A 15956-nucleotide genomic window follows, 5' to 3' on the forward strand; every position below is an offset into this window, starting at 1 on the left:
ATATTGATTGATCTCTTGGAATGCAAATAGAACAGTTGAGGAAGATAAAGGATTAGTTTGAGATTATCCATATAACATTTAGGTTATTTTGCAGCACAGTTGATCAATTACTCACTTCTAGAAATATAACTTATTCTCTTTGGAGCATTGCGTCTTTTTCCAGATTTACTTCTGGAGTTTAATTGACGAGCCATTCCTCTTGCAACACTCTTGATGTACTTTATCAAATGGATCTCGCTAAGCTAGCCGCTTCTGCTGTACATGTAGCTGCTAGAATAACGACATTTACGTTATCACTGGTGCTGTCTGCACTTTATGGAAAACAAGTCAGGCAAATGACTGCTTTTAGTTATATTGGGTCCTCTGCGTGTTTAGCTATAAAATTATACAGAACACAACATACTGATAACATTGTGCAAAACTCCATCTGCCTGTATTTGCTGCCATACTATGTCAGTATCATGGAATTTTAGCCCATTTGCCATTTGGCATCCTCCTCCCTTGATGGAGGAAGACAGCACAATTATGGTATTCCATTTTGATGTGTCCGAAAAAGAGGCAGTGTAGACGCCATGGACTGCAGGTCTCCTTTCTATGCTGAGCAATTGTATAGCTCCATGAAATAACTGAGTCAAGATCTGCTCACTTGCACCTGCCAATGTGACATTATCATTATCATTGGTAGAGCTCTAATAAATTTGAGCCTCCAATAAATCCTTGTCACAAAATTTGACTCTTTTGGATAGGGATCTTGCCATTTTTTTCCCTGGTACATTACTGTTCTGTTAGTCCGTAGATCCACTTTAGGTGAGTACGCAGTGTCTGACTTGCTGTCATAGCTCAGCCATTCTAACTTCTCTGTCAGCCATACAGAAGAATACAGTAGCAATTCACTCTGGCGATTGAACCAGCCATACTGTAGCACTAATCGTGCACCAGCAATTAAATGAATTGTTTCACTTGAACGATAAACGTGCTTTTAAGTACATAATACGTAATATTCTAAGTTTGCACCCCTAGTCCGTTTCACCCATTTGTGAAACCTGATGAGAACAGATGTAGAGCAGAGCATTTCAGTTGTATAGCTGAGTAATTTCAACTGCAGAGCTGTGTAGCAGATGCAGTGGTTCATTAATAAATTGAACCTTTGCTTGTGAATTGACCTCCTTTTCCTCTCTAACTAATATTCCCACAGAATTTATGCACCTTCTTCCTGTTACAAAGTACAGGAAGTAGAAATACCAATTCTTAAATTAAGTCTGATGAGAAAATTGTGTTTTGAACACAAAGGTTTGGCTGCTGCTGCAGACTGAAATCCAGGGTGGATGTTCAGCTTCCGCCCTGCAGACTGTTCACATTTTCTCAGAGGAGTCATCCCTCTTCGAAAGAATTGGATCTCCACAGTACCAAACATTTCAAGGCAGTTTGTAACATATGAACATATGAAAAACCAGGCAAGAATTAAGCATGTTATTTAGCCCATCCTGTCTTCCTGACAGCGCTCTCTCATACATTCTGCATTCCACTTCAATACTGAGGAAGGCAAAAAGCGCGAGGGGGGGAGGTTAAGAAAACACATAAAAAGGATTCTATTAACTCACGAACATGGTTTTACTAAAATCTGTGCCTGCGAATTAAGCAAAATGCACTTCCTCTTAGATAAGGCTGAGTAAGTCCTTCTTCCTGAATCAGGGGAATTGAGATTTTATAGAAGTCAGTTTCCCTTTCTGTTAATCAGGCGATTACAATTATTGATCACGTAGTGGGCTGTGGAAAAGAAAAAGTCTGTTCGAGAGAAATGAGGAAAGATTTACATTTGCTGACAGGTATCCATGTTCACACTCTGGTTTTATAAATAAAATCTATGTAATTTAGACAATATTAAGAAAAAGTGTTAATTTCCAGCGAGAACCAAAACAGCTAACCTTGCATCGCAGTATTCAGAGTCAAGTTTGTGATTAAATGGGCTGAAAAGTGATTTGATCTTTATGAAAAATAAAGTTTGACTGTCTTTACCCTCACTCAGATTTTTAGTGATGAGGCCAAAGCAGGAATGGAAAATTTAGTCATTCTTCTACAATAGATGTGGTGGGTGAGTGGAATGTACTGCCAGAGGTGGCAGTAGAATCATTACATTAGGCACATTTAAACAACTCTTGGATAAGCACATGGAACATAGTGTAATGAAAGGTATGTTGGGTAGTCTGATAGTTGGGTATGTTGGGTAGTTAGAATAGGATAAAAGGCCGGCACAACATTAAGGGCTGAAGGGCCTGTGCTATGCTGTACTATTCCATGTTCCATGCCTTGACTTATGACAAACATAAAAATTCAAATCTGTAGAATACGCTGAGTGATAGGTTTGGTGAGTTTTTTTCTGGAAGATGTGAAGTGTTAAATCTGTTGCTCTCCACAGATTTTTTTAGATTACTTACAGTGTGGAAACAGGCCCTTCGGCTCAACAAGTCCACACTGACCCACCAAAGTGCTACCCACCCATGCCCCTACATTTACCCCTTACCAACACTACGGGCAATTTAGCATGGCCAATTCATCTGACCCGCGCATCTTTGGACTGTGGGAGGAAACCAGAGCACTCGGAGGAAACCCACGTAGACACGGGGAGAACATGCAAACTCCACACAGTCAGTCGCCTGAGGCGGGAACTGAACCCGGGTCTCTGGTGCTGTGAGGCAGCAGTGCTAACCACTGTGCCACCGTGCTGCCCACGATCTGAGCTTTTCCAGCACTCTGTTTACGTTTCACATCTCCAATATCCCAGCTCTGTTTTTTTTTGCTCAATAAGTTTTTTTTTCCTTTCTTTTTCTCCCACGGCATTTCTGTGTAATCCCTGGGGTCAATTGGTCCTGGAGGTTGGTCATTAGTGTCTGAACAGCCCTGACATGCTGAGGCTCCTCTCTCCAGAGCCAAGTGAACCTTCCTTGGCTTCAAAGGGTCTGAGGAGGGCAAACACAGTGGTGATGGAGAAGAACCCGGTCACTTCTGGAGTGTCCTGAGAGGAGACTTCTTCTGAGGGAACTGCTTGTGGTTCCACCTCTGGTTGGTTCTCTCCTGGAACCACCCTGGCCTTTTGGTGAACGTCCAGTGAATGGCAAGTCATTCTGGGAATGATGTGTGGTTTGATGTGGCCAGAGGGATGTCATGGGTAAAGTAGGTAGTTAATGAGGTGTGTTCGGTAAGATGCAGTGAGAAATGTTGCTAGGCCTTACAGAGAGAATTCTTCCAAAAAAAAACTCACCGCAACTCTCAATTGGCTAAATAAGCATGAAATGCAACTCTCAGTCCCACACCTGTTCTGACAACACATCCTTTCATACTGATGCTTCCAATATGACTTCCCTCCTCCTCAAGCAGGGATTCCTCCCCACTGCATGTGACAGGTACCTCTTCATTTGACTGCGCACATCATAGCTTTCCAGACTCCACGTTGGTTTTGATCTTTTTAGCTCATAACTTTGTGTCCCACCTTTGGTAGCTCAGTGTTCTTTTCCCCTTTCCTGTAAAGGTATGGCTATATTCTGGGATGTCTTGAGTGGATTTGTGCCTATCAATTTGGGAGAAAAGTGGCCACACAATGTCTTAGGAAGATGAGCTTACTTTTGATGAACAGTAAATAAGCTTATCACGTATTATTTAATACCTACTGACATTACATCTGAGTTGAAACATCAAGCCAAACCTAAGAGTAAATGAACTATATTAATTTTGCCACAAGCTATTAATGCTGAAAAGAATTACTTGGAAACTGGTTCCGTTCTCCCAGCACAGTCCTTTTTATATCCTGACGGGTGGTGCTCATTTTGTATTGTTTATTATTGCTGTAATAATCTTGTACAACATCTTCCATTGTTTTTCTCTTTGAGATAGCAGCTGTTTATGGTGCTATCATTCATTCCTCTTCTGATCGCCCATTTTGTCCCATCAATTCTTCAGCCATCTTTTTTCCTACCTTCTACCTTGTCAGACCTTCCCTTTTCTCACCCTTATCCTAACACCCCTTCCTCATTTCCTTAAAACCTTTTACTGTATGTCTTCACTTTTCACAGTCCTATTGAAAGACCATCGTTCTGAAATGTTAGCTCGGTTTCTTGCTCCACAGTTATTGTCAAACATGCTGAGTATTCTCAAACTTTGTTTTTATTTCCCATTTCTAGCAGCTGTAGTGCTTTGATTTTGCAACTTGCAATGATAAGGAAAAACCCCTAATAGGACTTGTCTATCTTTTGAGTATTATATCTTCACAAAATTTATAAAATTTAATTAAATCTAAGAAGCACCATTACAACACTCATAGATGCTAGCATAGTAATTTGTTTTCATCATGAAGGTAGCTGTGACAGCCCACTGGAAATAATAAATTTGGCTTTTGAATCTTTAATATTCCCTTATCTGTATTTGAAATCTGAAAAAAAGCAAAACAAATTGGATTCTTATGCACATTAAACTTGAAAAACAAAGTTCTTTTTTTTAAAACAAAATTTTCACAAAAGTACAGAGAAGGATAATTACCTGGACAATAATAGCAATGTGGCACCTGAAAGATTGCCAATTGTTATAATTATTACACACAGATGGTCTTAACATTGCTTCCTTGGGCAGGTAAAGAGCTGAATACAGAGTGGGAAATACATCTTCAAAATGGTGGTAATCCATATTTTGGAATAAGGGCTTATGCTCGAAACGTCGAATTCTCTATTCCTGAGATGCTGCCTGGCCTGCTGTGCTTTGACCAGCAACACATTTGCAGCTGTGATCTCCAGCATCTGCAGACCTCATTTTTTACTCTTTGGAATGGTAAGCCTATTTAGAACTCCAGAGAGTTTCAGTGAGAAAATGCAGGCATGCTGTGCTCTGTGGAAGCCATTGTATCATTTATTTTATGCTTTGATAAAGCATTCTGATCGCCTTCATATTTAATAGGTTAATCAAATCGTAGATGGTGCAGTCATAAATAGCTTTACAGAAGGATTTGAGTAATTGTGTGGTTCAGTATTGTGAACGTTTTGCCTTGATTTTTTGATTGCTCATCAAATTCCTAATATCACTGGCAAAGAAGCTGCACCCAAGATGTACATGTTGTAACAATATAAATGAAACGAGCATTTCAACTGAAATGTGACTGTCATGCTGTCACACATTGCTGTATTATTTGCTAAACTTGGGCATGGAAATATCAATCTTGATATTTTTAAATGTTAACAGATATTCAACTGCATGTGTTTTTGAGTTATACCCAGATGCTATGAAGCTTGCTTATTTTGATGCCTTTGTTTCTGTATTTTTTGGATTGTTTTTTTTTTGTTTAATTGAATGATCCCTCTTTCTAGATTTCATATAACCTATACTCCAGTACCCTCATTGTTGAAGCCCTGTGATCCTTGTCAGAAGTGCTCCCAGGTCAAAGTAAGATTCTTTTCTTTTGAGAGTATTTGACAGAAATGTTTTAGATTGTGAATTCTTAAATGAATCTCTCAAAGGGAGAGCAATCATGATACATGCTGATCTTTGTGGGAATAGTTTTATAACACAAAGAATATTAATGCAAGCATTCATACTTTAAATGAATAGTATCTTGACTTGCTCTTCACTTATTGTCAAAATTTTCCTAATTACTGTGCTTCCATTATTGTTATTTTCTGTTTACGTTCTTTGACTTTCAAAATTTCCATTTTCTGTGGTTCTTTTTGTTTTATAACTACATATGGAAAGAACCCAAATAGTATATTCCCATCATCTGCAATGAGACAGCAATTTTTGTTTGTTCTTTATCAATGTTATCCTATCTGCAATAATAGAGATATGTTAGTGACCCATTGAAGCTCTCAATCCACCTCCCATCGCAGTATTTAAGAGGGAGTTGAAAAAGTGGAGATGTATGCACTGGTATCTAGGTTGAATGTGCTGTTCCATTGTAACAATTTAATTATTCAAGTGGTCCACAGTTTCGTGCTGTTCTTTGAATTTGCAAGTTAGAAAGGTGGAATTTATTAGTTGTCCAAACAAATTTAAAGGATTATGAGTTGAAGATGGAAATTTTCATTAAGTTGATTAGATAATCAAGTTGAAACAAGTGTATATGACTAATTTAAATGCAATAATTGAATGAATCAGAACATCAGTAAAATATTCTGATTATTAGAAGCTGAAAATAATTTTGTTATTGGGCATATTTTTTATATTTTCAAATGTTTCTTACCTGTTATCAGTGCAACTCCAACTACAGTAATTCTGTTGTTTGGTGTATTGACTGGTCTAGATAGCAAAGGAAAACAGAATAATTCCTTGTACAAATTGTAATACTGAAGATCAATAAATCAGGTTTCAGTTCCAGACACTGATTGTTGCCAGCACTGTCACATGCATGCAGAAAGCAGTGTAGAATTTAATGTTGAAGTGATCAATTGCATAACAATAATGCGAGAATTGTCAGCTTTTAAAGGCAGGACATATCTTCGACTTTTCTTTAATTAGGGTGAAATTGATACAGTGTCTTAGGGTAAATTGGAATATTTTCATATTTAGTATTCAATATTACAGCACTTAATGTTCTCCAACTTAGAAGATGTCAAATGGCAACAAAATTACTTTGTCCTTGGGTCAAAATTAGGAATGAAATGTGATGCACATGCATAGAATTCTTAAATGTTACCTTAAAGTTACCATGTGTGATGATTTGAAATTTCTTCCAGTTAAATTTTGAGGATTTATGCCATTACCTTTTGTTCTACTTCAAATTGTGTTCCTTAACTACAGACTCCATTCTTTTCCCCAGCAACTGTGCACAGCTAAACCATTCTGTTTGTAAGCTTTGTATCATACGTGACTTGAGATGAACATCCAACAACATGTCTGTACTGTCACTAAGACTGTCTATTTTCATGTCTAACATTGTGTGTGATTTTGCCCCGGGCCTCAGCTCATTAGCTGCTAAAACCTTCAATTCATGCCTTTTTCACCTCTCAACCTCACCACGCTGGATTGCTCCCATTTGTGAACAAAAGTCATCCAAAACATTGCGCCACATTCTTACCTCTGTGCTCATGAACCCAGGAGAAAGTGAGGACTGAACCCACGTTTGTTTCTGGTTCAACACCTTTATTTTGAAATTATAATCCTTCTTAAAAAAAATCCTTGCAGGACATTGTCCTTCCCTATCTCTGTAATCTCATCCAGCCTTTCAACCCTCCAAAGATTTGCAATCATCTAATTGTGTTCAGCATCCGTGATTGTATTTGCTCCACTTTTGGTGGCTCTGCCTTCAGCTGCCAAGTCCCTTAGCTCTGTGAGGGACCCTTACACCTGCCCACATTAGGGACTATTGAATATTGGTGGGGGGTAGATCTGTTTCTGGATCATCTTTCTCTTTAGTGACTGAGGCCAATTAGGAAGATATATTGCTACCTTGACTGAGATCAGATCAAATCTAGCTCGAGTTTACAGATCAAGATTGTGACCTTTATGCAATTTTGTAATGTTGTAGCAAAGAAGTAATACAAGCTTTGCATCTTACTAACTTAATTTTGGTTTTCTCTCCTTTCTGCAGCTGACTCCATTGCGGACACTATGTCAGTGTTCCTTGCAACCACCAACAGCCAAACAGATGTAGTGAATCGCAACAATTCAGCTACGCCACCAAATACGCTTAACCTTCGTTCCTCCCACAACAAACTGGTCAACTCTGAAATAAAGAACACAGAAACCAAGAACAACACTCCTCCGAAGTGCAGGAAGAAATATGCCTTGACTAATATCCAGGCTGCAATGGGCCTTGGAGATACCACAGCATCGCCAGTGATAGTAAATAACGCTAACTCAAAACTGGCAAAGAACGGAGAAAATCAGCTGCGTAAAGCAGCTGAACAGGGCCAACAGGTCATGAACAAGAATATTAGTGCAGATGTTGTCAAAAATATAATCTCAGAAAAATTGGAGGGCAAGGAGCCAAACTTGCAAGACACATCTTGCACTGAGCCCTTGTCATCACAACCAAGGAAGAGTAAGAGCTTCCTGAATTACTATGCAGATCTGGAGTCATCCACTCGTGAGTCAGAGCAAAATTATGGCAACAATCCTATTGATTGTGAGGAAAACACTGGCCTATCCCATGATAGAAATACAACGAATGATGATGTGGCCAGTGACGAGAGTGTCAGTCCTGAAGATTGCCAAATGGCTACAATTTCCTCCAGTCCAGAAATCAAGAAAGATCCACCTCGACTGGGAGGGAAAACTGACTGTGCATTGAGTAAAATGCAGAACATGGCCCCCAGTGATGAAGATTCAAGTTGGACCACACTATCACAAGACAGTGCTTCACTGAGTTCACCTGAAGAAACAGGTATGAAAACTGCTAACTTTTCATATATTTATCTCTGTACTTGTAATCAGTCATTTTATTGCTGACTTTAATTTTGGAAACTGATTTTTAAAAATAAATTGCTATCAAAGGCAAAGGATTGTCAGAATACTGGATCCTAATAAAAAGACATGGAACCCCAGAATTTCAGAAATAAATGGAAATTTGCAGATGTAGGCCATGTTGCTTTAATTCTTAGTTTATATTGTCAAGCTGATGCACTTCTGGCATTTGCAATCTTACAGATGTTAGCTCATTTGATTAAAGCATAAAATTCCACAAGACCAACAGATTGAGGAAAGATAATTTCAGATTTTCAATTTCTGTTCATGTACGCAATGTTTTGAGATAACTGTAGATTCAGTAATGTAAAATTCACACATCTAGATGGGCATTGTATGCATCCTGCTCACATCTAATGGTGGCTGCATTGCTGACAGTTTTCTGGAGAGAGAGTGTTTTCTTAAGTTTGTTTCTGACTTGTCCAGTACCAATGATGCCACCATTTTTTAGCCAAACCAAGGATTCCATTGATAGCCTTGGTGAGAAGCAGTTTGGATAAATGCTATTAGTTGGATAGCCCTGCAGCTAATAAAATGTAACCCTGGGAAATTAGATGTTTTTGTCGTCTTATGTGAAAACAGATTGGGGTATTAAAAATGCAGATTGATACAATGTTAGGTGAGTTAATATTATACAGTGGAAAGCTTTAATCTCACATTACACTTTCATGTTTGTATTGTTTATCATGTGTGGGTGTAGCAGATCGAGATGTTTAATACTCAGTTGCTGCAAAGTCTTTGTTTAAAATATTTTGTTGATTTAGATTTTTTTATTGCTACCAAAGTGTTCATTATGGTTTTTCGGGGGCTTGCGGTGTTGGAGGTTGTGGGTTTGGGGAATTTGCTGCAATGTACAGAAATGTACATATTAATCAGATATTTGAAGATTCATTACTTTATCTGACTCCTTTGAAATAGTGACTTATGACAGCAATTTTTCCTGTTACCAAACTCTTCATGTTAAAGTTTCTTATCTACAGGTTTGAGGCTTTTTCAGGAAGGTGCTTGCTGATTTCTGCACAATAAAGAAGCTGATTCAAGGTCATTTAACAAGGCCTGTAAAGTGATCATAAAAATAAAGCACTGGAAAAAACTCGGCAGGTCTGGTAGCTTCTGTGGAGAGAGAAGCAGAATTAACATTTCGATTCCAATATGACTCTTGTTCAGAACCAAATCGTTTTTAGAGTTAGACTCCATTTTGAGCTGTTTTTCCACTTCAGATTCACCATCCTACTGAGATTCTGTAGCACTTATTTTAATCTCAGATCTCTAGCATTCACTGCATTTTATTTTTATTTCATGATCTTTGAAGCAGCATGGTCAATGAATCTGTCATCTATGAAGAAAACAATCTAGCCAGGGCTGATTGTACTTAGACAGTTACATCCAGTTTAAAGTTATGGTTTGGACCGACTGAACAGGGGCAGTGCCAGTGATGTTTGTCATTCTTTCTGCTTAAGTGTTCTATGGCTAAGGATTTTATAGAGCTGCCTGCACTTGACTTATCAGTCTTCAGTCTGCTGACAATTTTCAGACTGCAGAAGTTCTGACTAGCTTGATTCAGTGATTGTAGCTCACTGAGAGCTGAGCAAATGGTTTAGGGGATCTGGTTTTGTTGAAATAGTACTCAAGGGAAGTGTCTTTGATATGCCATGAAGGATAGGATAATTTGTATGTCTCCTGCAGAATGCTATTCATTGACTTGCTTTGGTTAAATAGTGCATTGATGCATAGCCAGAGCCTCAGTCTAATGGAACATATATTTAATCCACCTATTGAGAGGAAAAATTTATGTGACAGCACATGATGCATTCCAGTCTACCAGAATAAAGTCTTTGTTTTATTCCTAGGTCTTGATTCCTTTTCTTAAAGAATTGAGCAGGCAAAAATATACCCAAATGCAGAGGAAAAACTAGGTGCCTTATAAGAGATATCAGTGAACTCATGCAAGCTATCTGGTGTAAAATTCAGAAATGCAAATAGACCAATTGCTGAAATTAATACTTTTTGTGCTTAATTCGGGGGGAGACGAATAGCACATTTTGAAGAGTGGTTTTCAGTCATCAACACTGATTCTCTGGGGATTCCACTGATCTCCTCCTTGGGATAAAGATAATCTCAAAAAAATTCAGACTTAAACAAACTCTTTTAGTACCTTTATTCAAGCCATTACTAGTTTGACAATTTTATTATGTTGTGCAATGTACATACTGCAAAAATTTCATTATTTCTTTTCCTGTGGCCCTTCTTAAGTTCCCAATTTTAAGGTAAATGCAGATCTGGAGATCTAACCCATGCTGCAGCTGTAGGTGATGTTTATCATTTCGATATCCTACACCAGTTTGCACTGAATGATGAACTGCAGCCCAGTGATGATAGGTTTCAATCTCTGTTCCTGGCATATTTATCTGCGATCTCAAAGGCTGCTCCATTTCACCCTTAATTACATGTTATTAAAAGATTTTTGACTATCAAGCTTTTAAGAAGCATGAGCAGCACGGTGGTACAGTGGTTCACACTGCTGCCTCACAGTGCCAGGAACCAGCATTCAATTCCCTCCTCGGCTAACTGTCTTTGTGGAGTTTGCATATTCTCCCCATATCTGCGGGGGTTTCCTCCGGCTCCTCTGATTTTCTCCCACAGTCCGAAGATGTGCAGGTTAGCTGGGTTGGCCATGCTAAATTGCCTGAAGCATCCAGGGAAATGCAAGTAGGTGGATTAGCCACAGGATATGCAGGGTTACAGTGATTGGCTAAGGGGATGGGTCTGGTTGGGATATTCTTCGGAGGGGTTGGTGCAGAGTCGAAGGGCCAAATTGCCTGCTTCCACACTGTAGGAACTGTAAGAATTTTTTAAGGCAAAAATTTAAGAACTAATATTTACACAGCCATATACATTATGCAACTTAAATAATTCAGAATTTACACCAACATGTGGTCACTAGCCTATTGGCTAAGTAGCCACAATATTTTGTTCAAAGTCCTTTTTTTTGTTTTATATTCATACAATTAATCATTAGGGAATACAGGAAATGGGCATTTGGTGAGTTTACGTTGATTGACATTACTCTTGGGTTCAGTTTAAATTATTGATCAGAAAGCGGGGAAGGCCTTTGTGTTGAGAGTAGCACTCTAGCTAATAGAAATCTCTCACTAAATCAATTTATGCTATAACTGAAGTGCACCTACAGGGAACTGAAGGTTAGAAACCCAAATAAGAATTCTATCCTGCAAGATTAGTGGTTAGCATTCAAAGGAATTTAGCTGATTCATTCAATTTTATATTTGATCTAAGTGACTAGGGTGAGCAGTGCGCATTCTTTACAGTCGGAGTATGCTCTTATATTGAAATGCATTGCAGTGACTGATAATTGAATGCCTGTAGTCAAAACGGACAACTCCTCGACAAAGTGGACCAGTAAATATATCATTGTCTTTCTAATCGGAGATGATATTGTACTGTATTATATGGATGCCCTCCTGTTAATTCTTTATGGATGTCCTTTGTCTTATTTATTGGAATGGATCAGCATTAATGTCGTGAGCAATGCATTGTTTTAGCTTTCAAAGCAGCAGAATCTGGTAGACAGTGACTTCATGTTGGTTATTTCTGCATAATCTGAGTTAAATGAGTTCCTGTTGTGGAAGTTGGTTACTGTGTATTTTGTTGATATTCCAGTATTATTATTTGTGTGTAATATTGAGCTACTGGAACATGCATGCAATTAGGTTGAAGAATGTTGGTAGTAGGTCAGAAGCTGAACTGGATTGAAGCAACTGATTATGGTAAGTACTAGTTTATTTCAGTAGCCTGCATCAAGGATCCGGGTGTACTGCTAATGGAACATGAATATACCAAGGACTTTCCTTTTATTATACATCTACTAACATGTAAAAATGTTGCAGTTTTAGTTCTTCCAAACTTTGTTTTGTTTTTAAAAAAAAAGCTATTTTACCACAAATGAGACATGCAACAAAAACTTATTAAAAAGCAGAGACATCCTCACAGGATATGGGTGTTGCTGGCTGGGCCAGGATTTATCGTCCGTCCCTAGTTGCTTTGAGAAGTTTGCACTGAGCTGCCTTCTGAGACTACTGCAGTCCATGTACTGTGTAGTTGTACGCAAAATGTCATTTAACAAGGAAGTTCTAGGATTTTGGTCCATTGAAGAAAAGGTGATATATTTCCAAGTCTGTATACTGAGTGACTTGGAGGGGAACTTTCAGTTGGTGATGTTCCTATGTATTTACTTGTCTGTCATCTCCGGGGCTTTAATGAATTTCTGGAATGCACTTTGTAGATGGTGTACACTGGTGGTACTGAGTATTCCTGCTTCATTGTAGAATAAATATAATTGTTTCTTTTTCGTAAGTAATTGTATATTTCCTTTTAATTGAAAAATATATAACTGGTTAATCAAATATTTCCTCAGGTAACACATTTTTGCAGTGCAGCCATGTTAATAAAAGATCATTTCCCATATTTTCCATGCATACATCTGCTTTTAAATCGATGTTCATGTACGGTGGTCAATAGACTTTATTTTTGCTTTCAATTTTCCTAAATTGTAAGTGCCTGTAATTTGCAGATATTTAGGATATCACTATTCTTTTGGTAGTAGTATAGAACTTACAAGTTTCTAAAAAAAAGAATGAAATTGTTTAGAAGCTTTTTGTCTTACACTGATGGTTGGCATGGAGATGCAGCCGGACCTGTCTCTGTCAGCCATGCCCAGCTAATTAAGCTAGCCCAGCAGGGAGTCTCTGGTCACAGAGTTGGTAAGTATTACACAAGATACCAATTTAAGATTATTATTCAGGCTCACTTGTGCATGCTACAGGCTACATATATTCGCACACAGGACCCTGATCTATGTTTGCGAAAGAAGTTGATCTAAACATTCCTCCTTTTTCATTTGAGAAAGAGTTATGGAAACTGGCAATTCCTACTGCATTCCCCATGGCAACGCCCTGACCAATTTAAGTTTACTTGCCTGGTCTGAGGTTAATCAGCTACTGAAGATTGATAGTTACCTTCATGTCAACAATGGTCCAACCAGTCAGCAAATTTTTGTCATGCTGTAAAAATTGGTGTTCTCCTTCCATGTTCCCACTCATCCAATCTAGTCCCACCTGCCAGCACCTGGCCCATATCTCTCCAAACCCTTCCTATTCATATACCCATCCAAATGCCTCTTAACTGTTGCAATTGTACCAGCCTCCACCACTTCCTCTGGCAGCTCATTCCATACCCGTACCATCATCTGTGTGTAAACGTTGCCCCTTAGGTCTCTTTTATATCTTTCCCCACTCACCCTAAACCTATGCCCTCTAGTTCTGGACTCTCCGACCTCAGGGAAAAGACTTTGCCTATTTATCCTATCCAGGTCACTCATAATTTTGTAAACCTCTATAACGTTTACAAAACCTCAGCCTCCGATGCTCCAGGGAAAATAGCCCCAGCCTGTTTAGCCTCTCCCTATAGCTCAAATCCTCCAACCCTGGCAACATCCTTGTAAATCTTTTCTGAACCCTTTCAAGTTTCACACCATCTTTCTGATAGGAAGGAGACCAGAATTGCACGCAATATTCCAACAGTGGCCGAACCAATGACCTGTACAGCCACAACATGACCTCCCAACTCCTGTATTCAATACTCTGATCAATAAAATAAAGCATACAAACGCCTTCTTCACTATCCTATCTACCTGCAACTCCACTTTCAAGAAGCTATGAACCTGCACTCCAAGGTTTCTTTGTTCAGAAACACTCTTGAGGACCTTACCATTAAGTTTATAAGCCCTGCTCAGATTTGCTGGGGAACCTTGTCAAATGCCTTACTGAAGTCCATATAAATCACATCTACTGCTCTACCCTCCTCAATCCTCTTTATTACTTCTTCAAAAAACTCAATCAGATTGGTGAGACATGATTTCCCATGCAAAAACCATGTTGACTATCCCTAATCATTCCTTGCCTTTCCAAATACATGTACATCCCGTCCCTCAGGATTCCTTCCAACAACTTTCCCACCACTGAGGTCAGGCTCACTGGTCGATAGTTCCCTGTCTTGTCCTTACCATCCTTCTTAAACAGTGGCACCACACTTGCTAACCCCCAGTCTTCCGGCACCTCACCTGTGACTATCGATGATACAAATATCTCAGCAAGAGATTCTCGAGCTTCCCACAGAGTTCTTGGGTATAACTGATCAGGTCCTGGGGATTTATCCACCTTTACCCGTTTCAAGATATCCAGCACTTCTTCCTGTGTAATCTGGACATTTTCAAGATGCCACCATTTATTTCCTCACAGTCTATATCTTCCATATCCTTTTCCACAGTAAACACTGATGCAAAATTCTCATTTAGTATCTCCCCATTTTCTGCGGCTCCACACAAAGGCCGCCTTGCTGATCTTTGCGGGATCCTATTCTCTCCTTAGTTACCCTTTTGTCCTTAATGTATTTGTAAAAAAACCCTTTGGATTCTCCTTAATTCTATTTGCCAAAGCTATCTCATGTCCCCTTTTTGCCCTCCTGATTTCCCTCTTAAGTATACTCCTACTTCCCTTATACTCTTCCAAGGATTCACTCGATCTATCCAGTCTGTACCTTACATATGCTTCCATCTTTTTCTTAGCCAAGCCCTCTCATCTAGTCGGCATGGACGGGTTGGACCGAAGGGTCTGTTTCCGTGCTGTACATCTCTATGACTCTAGTCCTAATGAATATAAGGGAAAAATCCCTTGACTTTGTGATACTTTATCAATATTTACTTTTTGCATAATGACACGTACATGAAGATTTTTTAAACTATGCTATTGGCTTTGGATCGACAGCCTATATTTCAATTTATTAGTTCTGCAGTTTTAGAGTACAGCTGTTTGATCCTGCTTTACAAGGTAACATGAGGTATGTTGACTGTTCCTCCTGCCTGCACCAATGATGGACCCAGTTGATTAGATTTGATTCCCTACAGAGTGTAAACAGGCCCTTCGGCCCAACAAGTCCACACTGACCCTCCGAAGAGGAGCCCAACTCCTCTGACTAATGCACCTAACACTATGGGCAATTTAACATGGCCAATTCACCTGACCTGCACATCTTTGGATTGTGGGAGGAAACCAGAGCACCCAGAGGAAACCCATGCAGACACAGGGAGAATGTGCAAACTTCACACAGACAGTCACCCAAGGCTGGAATTGAACCTGGGGCCCTGGAGCTGTGAGGCAGCAGTGCTAATCACTGAGCCACCGTGCCGCCAATTGAGATTTTCTTTCCACTTTTCAAATCAGAATATAATTTTCGATGGGAGTGAGTCTATTTTAAAACGTGCATTTAAAACATCAATGTATTTTGAAGTAATCAAGACTTCACCAAATACAGACCCATCAATTTTTGACTTTCTGCTTGTGGTTAACGTGCTATAATAATTTCGTTTGTGATGTCACTGAGACACATTTATAATTCAAATTTCATGGATGTTTGGACTAGAAACATTTGAACCTTTTATATGA

At 39.0% G+C, this 15956-nt stretch overlaps 1 protein-coding gene across 2 annotated transcripts in view; it reads left to right on the plus strand.

Annotated features, from left to right (window-relative positions):
* The window catches only part of apbb2b (amyloid beta (A4) precursor protein-binding, family B, member 2b), a 263038-nt gene that overhangs the window by 110743 nt on the left and 136339 nt on the right, over window positions 1-15956 (plus strand). For both annotated transcript variants that reach the window (XM_060824596.1, XM_060824606.1), the window contains exons 3-4: window positions 5349-5424; window positions 7565-8359. In XM_060824596.1, the coding sequence (XP_060680579.1) occupies window positions 7585-8359 (775 nt within the window). In that variant the 5' untranslated portion in view covers window positions 5349-5424; window positions 7565-7584. The remainder of the gene's footprint in view (window positions 1-5348; window positions 5425-7564; window positions 8360-15956) is intronic.

This window comes from Hemiscyllium ocellatum, chromosome 1, assembly GCF_020745735.1.
Source record: "Hemiscyllium ocellatum isolate sHemOce1 chromosome 1, sHemOce1.pat.X.cur, whole genome shotgun sequence".
NCBI lineage: Eukaryota > Metazoa > Chordata > Chondrichthyes > Orectolobiformes > Hemiscylliidae > Hemiscyllium > Hemiscyllium ocellatum.